The 18,984-nt window shown below is 62.6% G+C and overlaps 1 protein-coding gene across 4 annotated transcripts; it reads right to left on the bottom strand.

Annotated features, from left to right (window-relative positions):
• Nucleotides 1-873: 873 nt before the first annotated feature.
• Nucleotides 874-17,146, bottom strand: DMTN (dematin actin binding protein). 4 transcript variants are annotated; one of them, XM_033081400.2, is made up of 17 exons: nucleotides 17,026-17,146; nucleotides 11,934-11,997; nucleotides 11,610-11,665; nucleotides 10,727-10,798; nucleotides 9,593-9,748; nucleotides 7,243-7,287; nucleotides 7,011-7,119; nucleotides 5,634-5,690; nucleotides 5,401-5,553; nucleotides 4,311-4,420; nucleotides 4,127-4,232; nucleotides 3,192-3,253; nucleotides 2,844-2,892; nucleotides 2,266-2,273; nucleotides 2,006-2,065; nucleotides 1,844-1,924; nucleotides 874-1,358 (listed from the first exon to the last, which is right to left on the bottom strand). In XM_033081400.2, exons 3-17 carry the CDS (start codon nucleotides 11,625-11,627, stop codon nucleotides 1,245-1,247), a joined length of 1,200 nt encoding a protein of 399 aa, XP_032937291.1. In that variant the 5' UTR covers nucleotides 11,628-11,665; nucleotides 11,934-11,997; nucleotides 17,026-17,146; the 3' UTR covers nucleotides 874-1,244. The 4 variants fall into 4 exon arrangements, with proteins under 4 accessions (XP_032937291.1, XP_032937287.1, XP_032937289.1 ...); XM_033081396.2 differs by having other exon boundaries at nucleotides 10,727-10,801; nucleotides 17,026-17,142; XM_033081398.1 differs by lacking the exon at nucleotides 17,026-17,146 and adding an exon at nucleotides 16,725-16,747 and having other exon boundaries at nucleotides 10,727-10,801.
• Nucleotides 17,147-18,984: the final 1,838 nt, after the last annotated feature.

The following is an 18,984-nucleotide window of genomic DNA, read 5'->3' as shown; positions in this document are numbered from 1 at the left end:
CGGGGAGCGGCCGGGAGGGGACAGGGACAGTGCCCGGACCCCGGGGAGCGCCCGGGAGGGGACAGGGACAGTGACAGTGACAGCGTCCGAGCCCCAGGGAGGGGCCACCGAGCCGTGCCCTGCTCCAGTCGGTGGCTCCAGTTCATCATCTCAGTTCAGAGCTCTCCTGTGCCCCGAAATCATCACCTCAGTGTCCTGTTGTACACCGAAATCATCACCTCAGTGTCCTGTTGTACACCGAAATCATCACCTCAGTGTCCTCCTGTACCCCAAAATCATCACCTCAGTGCTCTCCTGTACCCCCAAGTCATCACCCCAGTGTCCTGTACCCCCAAATCATCGCCCCAGTGCTCTCCTGCACCCCAAAATCGTCGCCCCCCTGTTCTCTTGTACCCCAAAATCATCGCCCTCGTGCATCCCCCCACACCCACAGCTGAAAACGCACCAGGGACCCCCCCACCCCAAATCTGCCACCCCCAGGGTGCTCCCCCCGCCCCCGTGCCCAGCCCGGAGCCCTGGGGGGGTTGGCAGTGTCCTTGGGGTCCCACCTGGCACAGGAGGGACCGGGGGGGTGGGGAGGGGGAAAAATCTGGGGGGCTGCAGGGGGGTGAGGTGGGGGAACATCGGACTGGCAGTGTCGGCCCCCAGACCTCGGGGTGGGGACAGGGGCACATTGGGGACACAGGAGCACCTTGGAGGGGACAGGGACACCTTGGGGGGGACAGGGGCACCTTGGGGACACAGGGACACCTTGGGGGGGACAGGGGCACCCTGAGGGGACAGGGGCACCTTGGGGGGGACACAGGGACACCTTGAGGGGGACAGGAGCACCTTGGGGTGGGGGACAGGGGCACCTTAAGCGACACAGGGGCACCCTGGGGGACACAGGGGCACCTTGGGGGGCACCCTGGGGTGGGGGGTGAGGGCAGGGACCCCCAGGAAGGAAGGCACCCTCTCAGTGCCCCCCCAGCGCGCTCCCAGCCGGGTAAAGCAGAGCCAGGCACATTCCCGGGGGGACAAAAAGGGGGGGCACAGAGCCCAGAGCCCCCCAAATCTCCCATCCTGAACCGTGCCCCAGCCCTGTCACCCCGGGCCAGGCAGGTTCGAGCCCCCCAATCCCAAACCCTGTGGGAGGAGTGAGGTGTGGGGAGCGGATTTTGGGGAAAAAAAGAGGGGGGGACCCCAATAAAAACCGGCTGAGAGCCCTAAAGCGGTGACACGGCGCGACACGGACTGAGGAGCACTCAGAAGAGGAAGGCTTTCTTCTTCAGCTCGTTGCGCTTCCACAGGGCCAGCTTGCTGAACTCCTCCGGAGACATCTCGAACACCTTCAGGAAATCCTCGGGGGACAGGTGGCGCTGCGGGGAGGGGACACAGAGGGTGGCGGAGGGTGAGGAGCCCTCCCGGAGTCCCCCGAGCCTGGAGCAGCCTGGAGGAGCCCCCTGAGCCTGGAGAAGCCCCCCGAGTCTGGAGGAGCCCCCTGAGCCTGGAGGAGCCTGGAGAAGCCCCCCCGAGTCTGGAGGAGCCCCCCGAGCCCCTCACAGTCCCCTGAGCCCCGCACAGCCCCCCAAGGAGGAACCTCTCGAGTTCTGGAGGAGCCCCCCGAGTCTGGAGGAGCCCCCCGAGTCTGGAGGAGCCCCCCAAACCCGGCACAACCCTCCGAGGAGGAGCCCCCCGAGCCTGGCACAGCCCCCGAGCCCCGCACAGCCCCCGAGCCCCGCACAGCCCCCCAAGGAGGAGCCCCTAAAGCCTGGAGGAGCCCCCCGAGCTCTGGAGGAGCCCCCCGAACCCCGCACACCCCCCCGAACCCCGCACACCCCCCCGAGCCCCGCACCGCCCCCACCTCCAGCCTGGTCCTGTCCACGCCGGGCGGGAGCTTCACTCGGCCTCGATTCGTCACCATCAGCATCTCATAGGGGTAAATCTGGGGGGCACAGAGCTGTGAGACCCTCGGAGACCTCCTCAATCCCCCCCAAGCCCCCCCAAGCCCCTCAGGCTCGCTCACCTTTTGCTCCAGCATGCTGGGCAGGGAGTTCCCTCTGTCCATGCGCCCGCGCTGCCCGTTCTGGGGGGGCAAAGCCTGAGGTCAGCCCTGTCCCCACCCCCCCAAAAGGCGGATTGCTCCCCCCTGCAGCGGGGTTGAGGTGAGGGGGGTGCTCCAGACCCTCCCTCCTCCCCCCAGGGTGGTCCCGGTGCCCGCCCCCCCCTCCCCCGATCGTCACCGTCTCGCTGGGTCCGGGTGAGCGCGGCCGGGTGAGCTCTTACCTGCAGGGCTGCACGGAGAGAGGAGCGGGCTCAGCGCGGGGACCCCCACGGGGACCCCCACGGGGACCCCCACAGGGACCCCCACACTCCTGCTGAGCCCGGGATTGTCCCTGGGGACACTCCCAGTCCTTGGGGACACTCCCAGATTCCCAGAGACACATCCAGGACATCCCCACATTGCCAAGGACACCCCCACATCCCCTGGGGACATTCCCACCTCTCCCAGGACACCCCCACACATCCAGGGACACCCCCAAATTCCCAAGGACACCCCTATATCCCCAGGGACACCCCCACATCTCCAGGGACACCCCCACATTTCAAAGGACACCCTCAAATTCCCGGGGACATCTCTTAGAACTTCTCCACATCTTCAGGGCATCCCCACATCCCTCTGTGACATTCCAGCATCCCTCCAGGACACCCCCACATCTCCAGGACACTCCCACCCTCCTAGTGACACCCTCACATCCCCAGGGACACCCCCACATTCTCTGGGACACCCCCACATCCCCAGGACCCCCCAGGACCTCCCCAGTCCCAGGGGTCCCCCCCATTGCACATTCCCTGATCCGTACCGGGACTGCCCTTCTCGCTCCCCGCCGAGCCGAACTCTGCCGACTGCAGCTGGGGGGGACACGGACAGGGTCAGGGACAGGGACAGGGACAGGGTCAGGGTCAGAGGGGACAGGGACAGGGTCAGAGGGGACAGGGACAGGGTCAGGGACAGGGACAGGGACAGGGTCAGGGTCAGAGGGGACAGGGACAGGGTCAGAGGGGACAGGGACAGGGTCAGAGGGGACACCCGGGGGGACAGGGACGGGCACACGGACAGGGACAGAGGGGACACCCCAAACTCCCCGAGCGGGCTGGGGATGACCCCGGCAGGGTTGGGGACAGCGACAGGGACAGTCACAGCCGCTTACCCGGGTGAGGGTGCTCCGGCCGGAGGCGGGGAGGGAGGAGCTCTTGGAGCTCGTGTGGAGAGCTGGGAGAGAGACAGAGAGCGTCAGGGACAGGGGACAGCGACAGGGACAGGGAGGGACAGCAGGGATGGGCAGGGACAGGGAGGGACAGGGAGGGACAGCAGGGACAGCAGGGACAGGGAGGGACGGGCAGGAATTGGGACGTACAGGTAGGATTTGGGGCACAGAGGGGGGGTCCAGGCAGGATTTGGGGCACACAGGGGAGTTCCAGGCAGGATTTGGGGGGTCCAGGCAGGATTTGGGGTTCCAGGCAGGATTTGGGTCACAGAGCGGGATCCAGGCAGGATTTGGGGGGTCCAGGCAGAATTTGGGGTTCCAGGCAGGATTTGGGTCACAGAGTGGGGTCCAGGCAGGATTTGGGGCACAGAGTGGGGTCCAGGCAGGATTTGAGGGGCACAGGCAGGATTTGGGTCACAGAGTGGGGTTCCAGGCAGGATTTGGGTCACAGAGTGGGGTTCAGGCAGGATTTGGGGCACAGAGAGGGGGTCCAGGCAGGATTTGGGTCACAGAGGGGGGGTCCAGGCAGGATTTGGGGTTCCAGGCAGGATTTGGGTCACACAGGGGGGGTCCAGGCAGGATTTGGGGGACAGAGCGGGGTCCAGGCAGGATTTGGGGTTCCAGGCAGGATTTGGGTCACAGAGTGGGGTACAGGCAGGATTTGGGGTTCCAGGCAGGATTTGGGGTTCCAGGCAGGATTTGGGGCACAGAGAGCGGGTTACAGGCAGGATTTGGGGTTCCAGGCAGGATTTGGGTCACAGAGAGGGGGTCCAGGCAGGATTTGGGGGGTCCAGGCAGGATTTGGGGTTCCAGGCAGGATTTGGGGGGTACAGACACCCAGACAAATACCGGGATCCAGCCAGAACCACCCCACTCACACGTGTGGAACGGCGTCCTGTCGGGCAGCGAGCGGGTTTTCCTGCGGATCGGGAGCGATTTCTCCATCTCCTCCTTCAGGATCAGCTTGCCCAGGTTGGAGGTGACCTGCGAACAAAGATTCCCACGGATTGTCACCGGTGCCACCCGTCCCCAACCCCTCGGGAGCGGCCGGCCCGCCCTGACCTTGCTGAGCTCCTGGCGCTGCAGCTCCCGCAGGTTCTTCATCTCCTCCGTCACATCCTCATCCTCCTCCTGCCCTCGCTTGGACGCCATCCGCCTCCGCCACTCCGTCTCTGAGGGGAAAAGGGGCACAAAAAACGGGGGATAAAAATTAGGGGGTGAAAAATGGGGGGTGAAAAATGGGGGGATAAAAAATGGGGGAATAAAAAACGGGGGATAAATAACAGGGGGAAAAATGGGGAGATAAAAAATAGGAGGGATAAAATATGGGGGGAAGAAAAAACGAGGGAGAAAAAAATGGGAGGATAAAAAATGGGGGGGAAAAACGGGGAAATAAAAAAATGGGGGGAATAAAAAACGGGGGGAATAAAAAACGGGGGAAAACGGGGGGATAAATAACGGGGGGATAAAAAATGGGGAATAAAAAACGGGGGGATAAAATACGGGGAGATTAAAAACGAGGGAATAAAAAACGGGGGGATAAATAACGGGGAGATAAAAAATGGGGAATAAAAAACGGGGGGATAAAAATGGGGGATAAAAATTGGGGGGAGTAAAAAATGGGGGAGAAACCCCAGGGGAATAAAAAACGGGGGGAGAAAAATGGGGGGATAAAAAATAGAGGAATAAAAAATAAGGGGATAAAATACGATACGGGGAGATAAAAAACGGGGGGATAAAAATTGGGGGGAAAAAACTCGGGGGAATAAAAAACGGGGGGAATAAAAATTGGGGGGATAAAAAACTGGGATAAAAAATGGGGGGATAAAAAATGGAGGGAATAAAAAATTGGGGGATAAAAAACGGGGGTTCCAGCCATTGCCAGCCCACCCTGCCTGACTGACGGCTGTCAGCTTGGATTGTGACTCTGGCAGGCTTTGTCTTTGTTCTTTGTAATTCTGTATTTCTATTTTAATTTCCCTAGTAAAGAACTGTTATTCCCATTCCCACATCCTTGCCTGAGATCCCCTTAATTTCAAAATGACGATAATTTGGAGGGAGGGGGTTTCCATTCTCCATTTCAGAGAAACTCCTGCCTTTCCCAGCAGACTCCTGCCCCCAAACCCGGGCAGGGTGTCCCGGTCCCACCTACCCACGACAGCCAGGGACGGAGGGCAGGGCCAGTAGTCGGTCTCGATCTTGGCGGGCTGGTTGGGGTCCGGGGGCTGCGCCGCCGGGAATTTGGAGGATTCGATGATCAGGTCCTCGATGAGATGTTTGCCGTGGTGGGCGCTGGGGTGGTGCTCTGGGGTGGGGGCACACAGAGGGTGAGGAGGGGTCCCAGGTATCCTGTCCCATGGGGTGGATCCCCCTCCCCACGCTCACCTTTCTGCCGGTAGATCGGGGGCTTCTTGTAAATGTTGAGCTCTGTGGTGTCGGTCTCTGGGAGGGAAGAGGGGGTTGGGAGTTTATGGAATTGGGAGCTCATGGGGTTCAGAGTTTATGGGGTTAGGAGTTTTTGGGGTTGGGATCTCACGAGGTTGGGGATGGAAGCTCATGGGATTGGGTGTTTATGGGGTTGGGAGTTTTTGGGGTTGGGATCTCACGAGGTTGGGGATGGAAGCTCATGGGATTGGGTGTTTATGGGGTTGGGAGTTTTTGGGGTTGGGGGATCATGGGGTTGGGATTGGGAGCTCATGGGATTGGGAGTTTATGGGCTTGGGGATGGGAATTCATGGGATTGGGATTTCACAAGGTTGGGGATGGGAGGTCATGGGATTGGGAGTTTATGGGGTTGGGGATGGGAACTCATGGGAATGAAAACTCATGGGGTTGGGAGCTCATGGGGTTGGGAGTTTATGGGGTTGGGAATTGGATCTCATGGGATTGGGAATGGGAGTTCATGGGGTTCAGAGTTTATGGGATTGGGAGTTTTTGGGGTTGGGAGCTCATGGGGTTCAGAGTTTATGGGGTTGGGGATGGGAGCTCATGGGATTGGAGATGGGAACTCATGGGAATGAAAATGCGTGGGATTGGCAGCTCATAGGATTGGGAATCAGATCTTGTGGGACTGGGAATGGGAATTCATAGCATTGGGAACAGGAATTCATGGGTTTGGGGACAGGAACTCATGGGAATGGGAGCTCATGGGATTCAGGATGGGATCTCATGGGGTTGGGATCTCATGAGATTGGGATCTCATGGAGTTGGGAGTTTATGGAATTGGGAGTTTATGGGATTGGGAGCTCATGGGATTCAGGATGGGATCTCATGGGATTGGGAATGGGAGTTCATGGGGTTGGGAGTCTATGGGATTGGGAATTGGATCTCATGGGATTGGGAATGGAAGCTCATGGAATTGGGAGTCTATGGGATTGGGAATTGGATCTCATGGGATTGGGGTTGGGATCTCATGGGGTTGGGAAGAGGCTCCAGGACACTCTGGATGGCTCAGGCACCGTTGAGGGTCCCAGTTTGGGGTGGGGGCGTTATGGGATCAGTGGATGTTCGGGGTTACCGGGTCAGTGGATATTTGGGGTGGGGGTGTTTGGGGTCGGTGGAAGTTTGGAATGGGGTCATTATGGGGTCAGTGGATATTTGGGGTTGGGGGATGTTTGGGGTTACCGGGACAGTGGATATTTGGGGTGGGGGTGTTTGGGGTCAGTGTTTGGGGTCAGTGTTTGGGGTTACCGGGACAGTGGATATTTGGGGTGGGGATGTTTTGGGGTCGGTGTTATGGGGCCGGTGCACATTTGGGGTTACCAGGCCGGTGGAAGTGCTGGACGCTGCTGCGGGTGGGGGCGGGGCCCTGGCGCGAGGGGGGTCCCGGGGCGCTGCTGGGGGCGCGGCTCTCCAGCCACTCCCGGATCACCTGGGGGAAACAGGGACACGGGCTCAGAGAGACCCCTCCCCAAATTCCCAAATCCCCCCTCCCCAAATTCCCAAACCCCTTCCCAAATTCCCAAACCCCCTCAGTCCCATTTCCAGTACCCACCTCTGGAGATGGAGGAGGAGACATGGATTTGGGGGACAGAGAGCGCTGCAAAAAGAGAAAATTTCATCAATTTTAACGTTTTAAAAATGAATTTAGCAATTTTAATAACCTTCATGAGTTGCTGTGAATTACGATGAATTTTAATGAAATTTAGGTATTTTTATACTGATTTTACACTGATTTTATATTGATTTTATACTGATTTTATATTGACTTTATACTGGTGTTATACTGATTTTATACTGATTTTATACCGATTTTATACTAATTGTATACTGATTTGATACTGATTTGATACTGATTTTTATACCGATTTCATAATGATTTTCTATTGATTTTATACTGATTTAATACCCGTTGCATACCGATTTAATACCGATTTTATTCCAGCACCCCCAGCTCTGTTATCGCTCTATCCAGGTGGATTTTTATCCTGAAATCCCCGGGAATTCCCACTCACCTTCCCTGAATTCCCACTAATCCCTGCTCACCTCCCCGGGAATCCCCGCTAATTCCCGTTCAACTCCCGGGCAATTCCCACTCACCTTCCCCGAATTCCCGGGAATTCCCGCTAATCCCTTCTCACCTCCCCTGAATTCCCACCAATTCCCGCTCACCACCCGCTAATCCCCGCTCACCTTCCCGGGGAATCTCCGGGAATTCCCACTCAACTCCTCAGAAATTCCCGTTAATCCCAGCTCACCTCCCACTAATTCCCGCTAATTCCCTCAACCTCCCCAGGAATTCCCGCTCAGCTCCTCAGGAATTTCCACTAATTCCCGCTCACCTCCTGGGAATTGCCGCTAATCCCTGCTCACCTCCCACTAATTCCCGCTCAACTCCCAGGAATTCCCACTCAGCTCCTTGGGAATTCCCGCTAATCCCCACTCATTTCCCGCTAATCCCCACTCACTTCCCATTAATCCCCACTCACCTCCCAGGAATTCCTGCTAATCCCCGCTCACCTCCCGCTAATCCCTTCTCATCTCCCGCTAATCCCCGCTCATCCCCACTCATCTCCCGGGAATTCCCGTTAATCCCCGCTCACCTCCCGCTAATCCCCGCTCACCTCTCGCTAATCCCCGCTAATCCTCACTCACCTCCCGCTAATCCCCGCTAATCCTCACTCACCTCCCGCTAATCCCCGCTCACCTCCCCGTAATACCCACTCATTCCCGCTAATCCCCACTCACCTCCTGGGAATTGCCGCTAATCCTGGCTCACCTCCTGCTAATCCCCGCTCACCTCCCGCTAATCCCTGCTCATCCCCGCTCATCTCCTGGGAATTCCTGCTCACCTCCTCGGGAATTCCCGCTAATCCCTGCTCACCTCCTGGGAATTGCCGCTAATCCTGGCTCATTTCCCGCTCATTTCCCACTCACTTCCTGCTAATCCCCGTTCATCTCCTGGGAATTCCCGCTCACCTCCTGGGAATTCCCGCTAATCCCGGCTCACCTCCCGCTAATCCCCGCTCACCTCCCGCTAATCCCTTCTCATCTCACGCTAATCCCCGCTCATCCCCACTCATCTCCCGGGAATTCCCGTTAATCCCCGCTCACCTCCCAGGAATTCCTGCTAATCCCCGCTCACCTCCCGCTAATCCCTTCTCATCTCACGCTAATCCCCGCTCATCCCCACTCATCTCCCGGGAATTCCCGTTAATCCCCGCTCACCTCCCGCTAATCCCTTCTCATCTCCCGCCAATCCCCGCTCATCCCCACTCATCTCCCGGGAATTCCCGTTAATCCCCTCTCACCTTCCGCTAATCCCTTCTCATCTCCTGCTAATCCCCGCTAATCCTCACTCACCTCCCGCTAATCCCCGCTCACCTCTCGCTAATCCCCGCTAATCCTCACTCACCTCCCGCTAATCCCCGCTCACCTCCCCGTAATACCCACTCATTCCCACTAATCCCCACTCACCTCCTGGGAATTCCCGCTAATCCTGGCTCACCTCCCGCTAATCCCTGCTCATCCCCGCTCATCTCCTGGGAATTCCTGCTCACCTCCTCGGGAATTCCCGCTAATCCTGGCTCATTTCCCGCTCATTTCCCACTCACCTCCCGCTAATCCCCGTTCATCTCCTGGGAATTCCCGCTCACCTCCTGGGAATTCCCGCTAATCCCGGCTCACCTCCCGTTAATCCCCGCTCACCTCCCGCTAATCCCTTCTCATCTCACGCTAATCCCCGCTCATCCCCACTCATCTCCCGGGAATTCCCGTTAATCCCCACTCACCTCCCACTAGTCCCCGCTCACCTCCCGGGAATTCCCGCTGATCCCCGCTCATTCCCGCTGATCCCCGCTCACCTCCCGCTAATCCCAGCTCATCTCCCGCTGATCCCCGCTCACCTCGCGGCTCCGGGGCAGCTCGCCGTGCTCCAGCAGCGAGTAGCTGAAGTGCGGCTCGTAGATCATCAGGTCGGGCCGCTCGATGTCCAGGATCGCTTTGTCCTTGGGGATCGCCGCCAGGTCCTTGTAGCCCAGCACCTCGTTGTCCATCTTGGCCTGGGAGGGAGAGGGGACGGCTCCGTTTGGGGTGGGGAGGGGGATTTGGGGGGCAGAAATCCCGACCCCATGGATTTAGGGTGGGAAAAGGGATTTGGGGGATGGGGAGGGTTTAGGGGGGCAGAAATCCCGACCCCGTTTAATTAGGGATGCATTTGGGAATGGGGAGAGATTTTTGGGAATGGGGAGGGTTTGGGGGGCAGGAATTCCAGCCTAGGGGATTTAGGGGTGTATTTAGGGTGGGAAAAGGGATTTGGGGGAATGGGGAAGGTTTGGCCGGCAGAAATCCCAACCTTGTGGATTTTGGGGTGTATTTGGGGTGGGAAAAGGGATTTGGGGGGAATGGGGAGGGTTTGGAGGGGTAGAAATCCTGACCCCATTAAATTAAGCATGCATTTGGGAATGGGGAGGGATTTTTGTGAATGGGGATGGTTTGGGGGGCAGGAATCCCGACCCCATTAAATTAGGGATGCATTTGAGGTGCAGAAGGGGATTTGGGGTAATGGGGAGGGTTTGGGGGTCACAAATCCCAACCCCATTAAATTAGGGATGCATTTGAGTTGCAGAAGGGGATTTTTGGGAATGGTGAGGGTTTGAAGGGGCAGAAATCCCGACCCCATTAAATTAAGGATGCATTTGGGAATGGGGAAGGGACACATCCCGAGCCCATGGATTTGGGGATATATTTGGGGTGGAGAATGGGATTTTTGGGAATGGGAAGGTTTCACATCCTCCAAGGAATGGGGAGGGTTTGAGGAGGGGACAAATCCCAAGCCCACGGATTTAGGGATGCATTTGGAGTGCAGAAGGGGATTTTTGGGGATGGGGAGGGTTTGAGGGGCACAAATCCTGAGCCCATGGATTTAGGGATGCATTTGGGGTGGAGAAGGGGATTTTTCGGAATGGGGATGGTTTGTGGCGCACAAATCCCGACCCCGTGGATTTAGGGGCGCCCTGGGAAGGTGGGAAGGTTCTCACCACGATGCTGGAGGGAGAGCCGGGCACGCTGGACCCGCGGGAAGAGCAGACGCTCCCAGGGGAGGTCAGTGGCTGCTGGAGGGAAAAGGGGGAGATTTCAGCCCAGGAAGGGGCTCGGGGCAGGGCGGGGGGCTCAGGGACACCCCAGTGGACCCCCGAGTGCTTGGGGGGTGGGGACAGCCACTGGGACAGCGGGGAGGGGACAGCGGCTGGGCCAGGACACGCTGCCACTAGATGGTGCTGCCAGGCTGGAGAGGAGGAGGAGGAGGAGGAGGAAGGCAGCCCATGATTGCCCATGATTGATTGCCCATGACTGCCCATGATTGCCCATGATTGCCCACGTCCTTGGCCACCAGCCCCGTGTTCCCTCCCTGCGTGCAGGGTCCCAGGACCCCCAGCACCTCCAGCACCCAACCTGAACCCCCAGCACCTTTCCCTGTACCCCAACACCCTCCCTGGACCCCCAATACCCTGTTCGGACCCCCAACATCCTGCCCGGACCCTCACCACCCTCTCTGGACCCCCAGGACCCTGCCCAGACCCCCACCACCCTCCCTGGACTCCAAACACCCTGCGCGGACCCCAAACACCCTGTTCGGACCCCAAACATCCTTTTCTGGACCCCCAGGACCCTTCCCAGACCCCCAGGACCCTCTCTGGACCTCCAGGACCCAGCCCGGACCCCCAACACCCTCTCTGGACCCCCAACATCCTTTGCTGGACCCCCAGCACCTTGTTCGGTACCCCAAGACCTTTCTTCAACCCCCAGCACATTTCCCAGACGCTCAGCACCTTTCCTGGACCCCCAGCACCCTCCCTGGACCCTCAATATCCTCCCTGGTCCTATCCTGGACCCCCAGCGCCCTTCCCAGCCCCCCGTTACCTTCTGCAGTCTTTCCATTCAGCTGTGCGCTGCCGGGGTGTGTCAGTCACAGGGTCCTGTGGGGACAGCGGGCTCTGGGCACTGCCAGGGGGCACAGACCCCCCGGGTGGGCACAGAGCCCCCGGGTGGGCACAGAGAACCCCCCGGGTGGGCACAGAGCACCCTCAGAGTGGGTGTCCCATCTCCCACCGCCCTCCTGGCCCGGTGCTGAGGGTGGCACTGTCCCCACTGCCCCAAATGTTGCCGTGCTGGCAGCAGGACAGACCCGCCAGGAGGTGCCACTGTCCCCCAGGCGGGGGGACACGCGTGGGACCCCCCACTCACCGCTGCCTCTGTGGCTCCACATCCCTCTGGGCGCCGACACCGCGCTGGGGCTCGGGGGTTCCCTCTGCAAGGAGAGAAGAGGTGACACTGAGCTGCGGGGCTGTCCCTGATGTCCCCTCGCTGTCCCCGCGCTGTCCCCGCGCTGTCCCCTCGCTGTCCCCGCGCTGTCCCCTCGCTGTCCCTGCTGTCCCCTGCCCGGTGCCCTGCCCGGTGCTGCTGACGGTGCTGGAGCGGTGGCAGTGTCGCCCTTTTGTCCCTCGGCCTCCAGAAGGCTCCAGCGGCAGCGGAGCGGGCTCAGCCCCCCGCAGCCCCCGGGGCTCGGGGCTGGCGGCGCTCGGAGCCCACAATGCCGCGCACAAAGGGGAAAATTCCCCATTCTGCTCCAAACTTCTCCTTTCAGGAGGGAGGGAGTTGGGAAAAACTCGTGCGAGCCGGGTGGTGACAGCGACAGCGACAGCAGCGAGGGGAGCTCGGGCCTGGAGCCCCCCGACCCTGCGGGCTGGGCACGGGGGCTCGGGGGTGGCAGCGACTTTGGGGACACCAACCCTGCTGTCCCCAGCCCCACAGAGCACAGAACTGGGCAGAAGGAGCAGCAGCAGATCTGAGAAATTCGGGAGCATCCTCGGGCTGGAGGAGGGAGCTGCGCGTCCCCTCCCTTGAGACCCCCCCCCTCTCTGCCACCAAGACCCCCCGGATTTGTCACCGGGACGGGTTTGACGGCGCTGAACCCCCCCAGCACCTCCCCGCCCTCCCAGGGGAGCCGGCACCGGTGGGGTGGGCACCCCCGGCTGGGCACAAGGCTGGCATTGTCCGAGCCATGAGCTCACACTTTCCAGCCTTGCCCCTCGCCCTCGGGACCCCGGCGGGGACGCGGGGACAGCGAGCACACGGAGGCGATGGCACAGGGTGGGTGCGGGGCCGGGTGGATGCGGGGAAGGAAAACAAACCCGAGCCGGGGGTGCCGAGAGACGCCACAAAAGTGGCCAGGGCTGCACGAGCACCTCGGGCACGGTCCCCGCCGCCCCTCCCCGCGCTCTGGGGACACGGGGACAGCTTATCGGGCGCAGGCAGGGAGCCACCGCCCCGCGTTCCCCATGGCAACCTCCAATCTCCCCGCGGATCCGCTGCCAGCTCGCCCGCGTGGCCCGAGATAAGGGCGGCTCGGCGTGTTTGGGATTTTGCTGGCCAGGAGGGCGAGGGGGGGAGAGGGGACAGGAGCGGGGGACACGGCGGGTCCCCCTGTCAGGGTGGTGCGGAGAGGGGAGGGAAAAAAGCTGGGCAGGGAGGGTGGGGGGATGGATGGATGGATGGATGGATGGATGGATGGATGGACAGACGGACAGGACAGGGGCTCACCGGGATGGAGGGGTGGCGGTCCCCCCCGTGCCGGGGGACACAGGGCTGTGCTGCCGCGGGAAGAGGCCGGTTCCCTCCTCCCCACCCCGAGGAAATCCGGATTTGACTTTTCGCAGCCGCCAAAGCCATCAGTGCCCGGCCCCGCGCCAGGAGCCGGGCCGTGAGAACCCCCCCAGCACCCCGGGGGGAAAGCGGGAGGGAACCCCCAGCCTTCCTCCCACCGCCCTCCTCCTCACCCTCCCTTCCCTGCCCGTGCCACCGTGCCACCACGGCCCGAATTGTCGCACGGCTGTCCCGGCTCGCCGCCAGCCCTGAAAGGGGGGGGGACACCCGAGGTCACAAGTTCCCCGAACAGACGGTTCCCGCCAGCCTGGGAACGGTGTCCGGTGTTTCCCCGGCCTCCTCCTCCTCCCACCTCAACCTCCGAACAAACAGCGGATCCCGGAGCATCCTCCCCGCTCACCGGGGGAAACCCGCGGGGCCCCACCGGCAACTTGAGCCACGGGGAGCACGCGGGTCCCCGAGCCGAGGCTCGCCGGTGTCCGGTTCCTCTCTCCGTCCTGTTTCTCCCGTTCCCCGTGGCTACCGACAGCCCATGGCCCAGGGACCTCTGTGGCCTCAAACGCCACCAGCTGCCAGCCCCGGGCGTTTTTCCACGGCCGGGATGGATGGAGCATCCTGCGGGCACGGGGATGCTCCGTGCCTCAGTTTCCCTGCTCGGGAGGTGGATGGGGGGGCTGGGGAGGGGGAGGGACAGCAATCCGCCCACCGCAGCCCGGAGCGGATGGAGATGAAGGAGACATTTCCACCTCCTCGCTTCCTCCCATCCGCGCGATCTGAGCCAACGCAGCCGTGCCCCGGCCCTGCCAGGAGGCTCCGAGCAGGTTTAGGGGTGGGGGAGATGTTGCTGAACCCCAAAATTCCCGGGGTTATGGGGAGGGGTCGCTACCCGGCCCCCCTGCCCCGATGGCCACCCCACAGCCCGCTTTGGGCCGCGCCTCACGTGGCTCGTAATCTGGGATTAAAGCGGGATTAGCCTGCTCATCCCGCACGCGGAGGGACCCGCTGGGGATGTGTGAGGAGGCCGCGCCCTCCAGGGCTCCCGCTGGGGCTTTGGGGGTGCCCCCGCACCCCAAAATAAAAAAACAAAACCCGGTTCTGCCAGCCCTGGGATCAGCCCAGCATTGGGCACCCCGGGGTGGGGGGTCTGGGCACCCCAATGTCGCTCATGGGGTCACCCTGCCCCCCCACAGGACACCCGGGGGTCCCGAGGTGGCAGCTGGTGGCCCAGGTTTGCCTGGAATTGGCCCAGGTTTGCCTGGAATTAGCCCAGCCTGGCCACCCACCCTGCACGCCCACAGCCAGGAGCTGAACCATCCCCCCGAGACGGCTCCATCCACGGCCGAGAGATTGGGGGGGACGCGCTTTGCACCCCAAATTGTCCCCCTAAATCACCCCCCGGTGCCCCCCGGCTGTGGGGAAATGGGAATTTGGCCCCTCCGAAATTCCGTGTCCGCTGCAAAAGCGCGACCACCACGGCCAGGGAGCATCAAACCCTTCACGGGGGGTGGGATTTGGGGGAGGAGACCCCACAAATTCACTGCTGGGAGGGGCTGGGAGGGGCTGGGCTGTCCCGGCACACGCTGTGCCCATGGCAATGTCCCCAGGGAGGGGGGACAGGGCTGTCCCGAGGGACGGGGGGGCTGTGGTGCCGCGGGGGGGGGAATTCGGGGAGGGGTCAGCGCCATCCCCGCGTCCCCCTCTGGCGTCCCACAGCAATGAGTGTGGGGACAAAGTGGGGGACAAAACCTGGGTCACCCCCGAGTCCATCCCCCCCCCCCGCGGGGAGCGGCGACACCGAAAAGCGACGAGAAAACCGAGAGCGACAGCCGGGATCCGGCCCTCCCGCACCCCCCCGCCGGCCTGGCCGCCACCCGTGTCCCCCCGGCCGTGTCCTGGCCACCACCCGTGTCCCCCCGGCCGTGTCCTGGCCACCTCCCGTGTCCCCCCGGCCGTGTCCCCGTGTCCCCGGAGCCGCTCACTCACCTAAGGCCGCTCACCCCGCATCCCTCCTCCCGCGGGGGGATGCCCTGCGCTCGCACCGACTCGCCCGTGGGCTACCGGGGCTGCGGCTCATCCGAGAGCGTGGCAGCGGCTCCCGGGCTCCCGGGCGAGCGGGGGAACGGGGGAAGGAGCCTATCTGCCCCCGCCAGCCCCGCCGCCCGATAACCGCGGCTGGGCTGGGCGGGCGTGCGGGGGAGGCTGCGTGGAGCGCCGGTGGGAGGGTGGAGGAGTGCGTGGCTACCCCGGGGGGGGTGGGTGGTGGCCGCGTGGGTGCCGCTCGCCTCTCCCCCAGCTCGCTGCTGGCTCAGTCCCTTTCCCAACAAGAGGAGAATTAGCCGGCATCATGACGAAGCAGTATTGGCTGCCGCTCCTCCCGCTTCCCCCGGCACAAAGAGGGAGGAAAACAGCGCTGACCCGGCGTGGCCCGCTGTTGGGGGCAGCCCGGACCCCCCAAAACCTCCCAGCCCCTCTGGGCCATCGGGGGCGGCAGCCCCCGCAGCCCCTCGGAGGGATTTTGGCACCCCCAGCCCTTCTCAAGGGGGAGCTGAGCCTTTCACGGGGCTGCGGCAGCGCGGGGTGAGGGGCTGGAGATGGCACCCCCGACCCCCAGGCTGGGTTTGGGGGGCTGCACCCACCCCTCGCTGCCCGGGGAGGGGAAATCCAGCGGGGATTTCCAGCGCAGCCCAGGGAGGGGCTAGGGATCGGCCGAAAATCAAGCGCTGGGGGTGAACGGGATGAGCTGGTGCCTCCCACACCCCAAACCCCCCTCGCTCTGGGGTCCGGGGAAGGGCTGGGCAGGGCAGGGCAGCGAGGCTGAGGCCACTTCCACCCCTGTGGGGCCGCTCGGAACGTGATGCCGAGGTGCCGAGGTGCCGGCACGGGAGCGGAGCCGCGGCCGGAGCCCGCCGGGGGCGGCGGGGCTGCGTTGGTGCCGCAGCGCCGGGAGCCGGAGTCTATTCCCGGCTCTGTGTGGGAGCGCTGCCTGGTGACAGCAGCTCCCTTCCCGCGGCTCCTCCTCGCTGCTTCTGCTCCCTCCTGCCTCAGTTTCCCCCCACCCGGCTCGGGAAGGGGCGGCCGGGCCCCTCTGCGCGCACATCTGGGGCGGTGTGCACATCTGGAGGGGGATGGGGTGTGTCCGGGGATGGACACCTGGGGCGCACATCTGGGAGGAAACCGCACATCTGGGGGAGGGGATCCAGGCCCAGAGGCGAACACCTGGCGGGGATTCACCCCCAGCGGGGCTCACAGCGCGTCCTTCATCGCCAGGGCCAGCCTGGAGCGTCCCGGCCCCGGCTCCTCCGGCCCCCGCCGCCCCCCGGGGCCGTGCCCGTGAATAATCGAGGCTGCGGCCGCCTCCCCCCCGCCACTAACCCAGTTTTTCAAGCATGAAGAAGATCGCAGCGGCTGCTCGGCGGCTGCCACCTGCGCCCGGGGGCTGCTCGGGCTCCTGACCCGGCCGTGGCACCCGCCAGGGCTCGGCCTCCCTGCCCAGCACACCCGGGATGCGCACGGGGGGATGGCGGGAGGAGTTTGGGGACGCCCCGATCCGGTTCCAACCCGCAGCACGAATCTCGTGCGGCCACTCAGAGCCCAGCCACGCTCGCCACATCCCCCATTCCATCCCAGTCCCGGAGCAGGGGGGTGCTGGGGGTTCTGGGGGTTCAGGCCCTACCTTCAGGGCAGCCCATGGCCCGCCGCAGGCAGCGCTGCGTGTCCGCCGGGAGCCATCCCCGCGCCGAGCATCCCCTCCCCTGCGCCGCACGCACGTTGCCACAGCGACCGCCTCCCTCCGCAGCCGCCGGGATGGAGCTCGGGGGATGTGCGGGAGCGGCCTCCGGCAGCGCCCGGAGGGATGGAGGGATGGAGGGAGGGCAGGAGGAGCGGGGGGATTCGGCCAGGGGTGGAGGGTGGGCAGGACGAGCCTGGGATTCAGTGAGGGATGGAGGAATGAAGGAGCATCCTCGGGATTTAGGGATGGAGGGGATGCAGGAGCATCCTCAGGATTTAGGGATGGAGGAAATGCAGGAGCATCCTCGGGGTTCAGTGAGGGATGGAGGGGATGCAGGAGCATCCTCTGGGTTTAGGGGTGGAGAAAATGCAGGAGCATCCTCGGGATTTAGGGATGGAGGGAATGCAGGAGCATCCTCGGGATTTAGGGATGGAGGGAATGCAGGAGCATCCTCGGGATTCAGCGAGGGATGGAGGAAAGGCAGGAGCATCCTCGGGATTTAGGGATGGAGAAAATGCAGGAGCATCCTCTGGGTTTAAGGGTGGAGGGGATGCAGGGGCATCCTCGGGATTCAGGGATGGATGGAGGGAATGCAGGACAATCCCCTGAATTCACTGAGGGATGGAGGATGTGCAGGAGCATCCTCTGGGTTTATTGAGAGTTGGAGGATGTGCAGAACAATCCTCGGGATTTATTGAGGGATTGAGGAAGAGTAGGACCGTGCTTCAGCCTCGCTGAGGGACAGAGGATGTCCAGGAGCATCCCCTGGATTTATTGAGGGATGGAGGAAACGCAGGACAATCCTTCAGCCTCGCAGAGGGGTGGAGGATGTGCAGGACGATTCTCTGGATTTATTGAGGGAGGGAGGGAGCGCAGGAGCATCCTCCGGCCTTGCCAAGTGATGGAGGGAGTGCAGGAGCATCCTTCGGCATCACTGAGGGATGGAGGAAGTTCAGGACAATCCCCTGGACCCACAGAGGTGTGGAGGATGTGCAGGACAATCCCCTGAATTCACTGAGGGATGGAGGAAATGCAGGAGCATCCTTCAGCCTCACTGAGGGATGGAGGAATTGCAGGAGCTCCCCTTGGCCTCCCCACCCAGCGGGATAGGGCCGAGCAGGATTCCCACATTCCCACACTCCCAGGGGACCCCACAACCCCTGTTCCCCCCTGTGCAGCCGCTGCCCGACCCCAAACAGCCCCCAGAGCCTCCCTGTGGGGCTCAGTGCCCACCCAGAGGGCTCAGTGCCCACCCAGAGGGGGTCAGTGCCCACCCAGAGGGCTCAGTGCCCACCCAGAGGGGGTCGGTGCCCACCCAGAGGGGGTCAGTGCTCACCCAGAGGGGCTCAGTGCTCACCCAGAGGGGTCGGGGTTCACCCAGAGGGGCTCAGTGCCCACCCAGAGGGGCTCGGTGCCCACCCAGAGGGGTCGGGGTTCACCCAGAGAGCTCAGTGCCCACCCAGAAGTGCTCGGTGCCCACCCAGAGGGGTCGGGGTTCACCCAGAGGGGCTTGGGGATCACCCAGAGGGGCTTAGTGTCCACCCTGGGGGGCTCGGTGTCCACCCAAAGGGGCTCAGGGCTCACCCAGAGCGGTTCAGGGCTCACCCAGGGGGGCTCAGTGCCCACTCAGAGGGGCTCAGTGCCCACTCAGAGGGGTTCAGTGCCCTCTGCACTCCCCAGGGGACACCACCAGTGCTGTCACCCCAGTGCCACCCCCAGCCCGGCTCATGGGACCCCTCTGTCACGCCTGGAGGGATTTGGGGTGTCACCCACCACCCCCCGAGCCCCCTCGGCCCCCCCAGGGCATCCCCAGCCCCCCGAGCACGGGCAGCCCTGGGAAAGGCTGGGAGCAGACACCCTCCAGTGCACTTTCTGCACAGAGGACATTCCTGTCCCCACCTC

Source organism: Catharus ustulatus, chromosome 27 (assembly GCF_009819885.2).
Source record: "Catharus ustulatus isolate bCatUst1 chromosome 27, bCatUst1.pri.v2, whole genome shotgun sequence".
Taxonomy (NCBI): domain Eukaryota; kingdom Metazoa; phylum Chordata; class Aves; order Passeriformes; family Turdidae; genus Catharus; species Catharus ustulatus.
The sequence above is the reverse complement of the archived record's forward strand: the minus strand, read 5'-3'. Positions and strand labels throughout refer to the sequence as shown.

Coding starts and splice junctions, on each gene's coding strand:
- DMTN (XM_033081396.2), bottom strand. Junction 9,749..10,726: donor GCTCTCCCTCCAGCATCGTG/GTGAGAACCTTC, acceptor TCTCCCTCCCAG/GCCAAGATGGACAACGAGGT. Junction 1,925..2,005: donor CCAGCATGCTGGAGCAAAAG/GTGAGCGAGCCT, acceptor TGTGCCCCCCAG/ATTTACCCCTATGAGATGCT.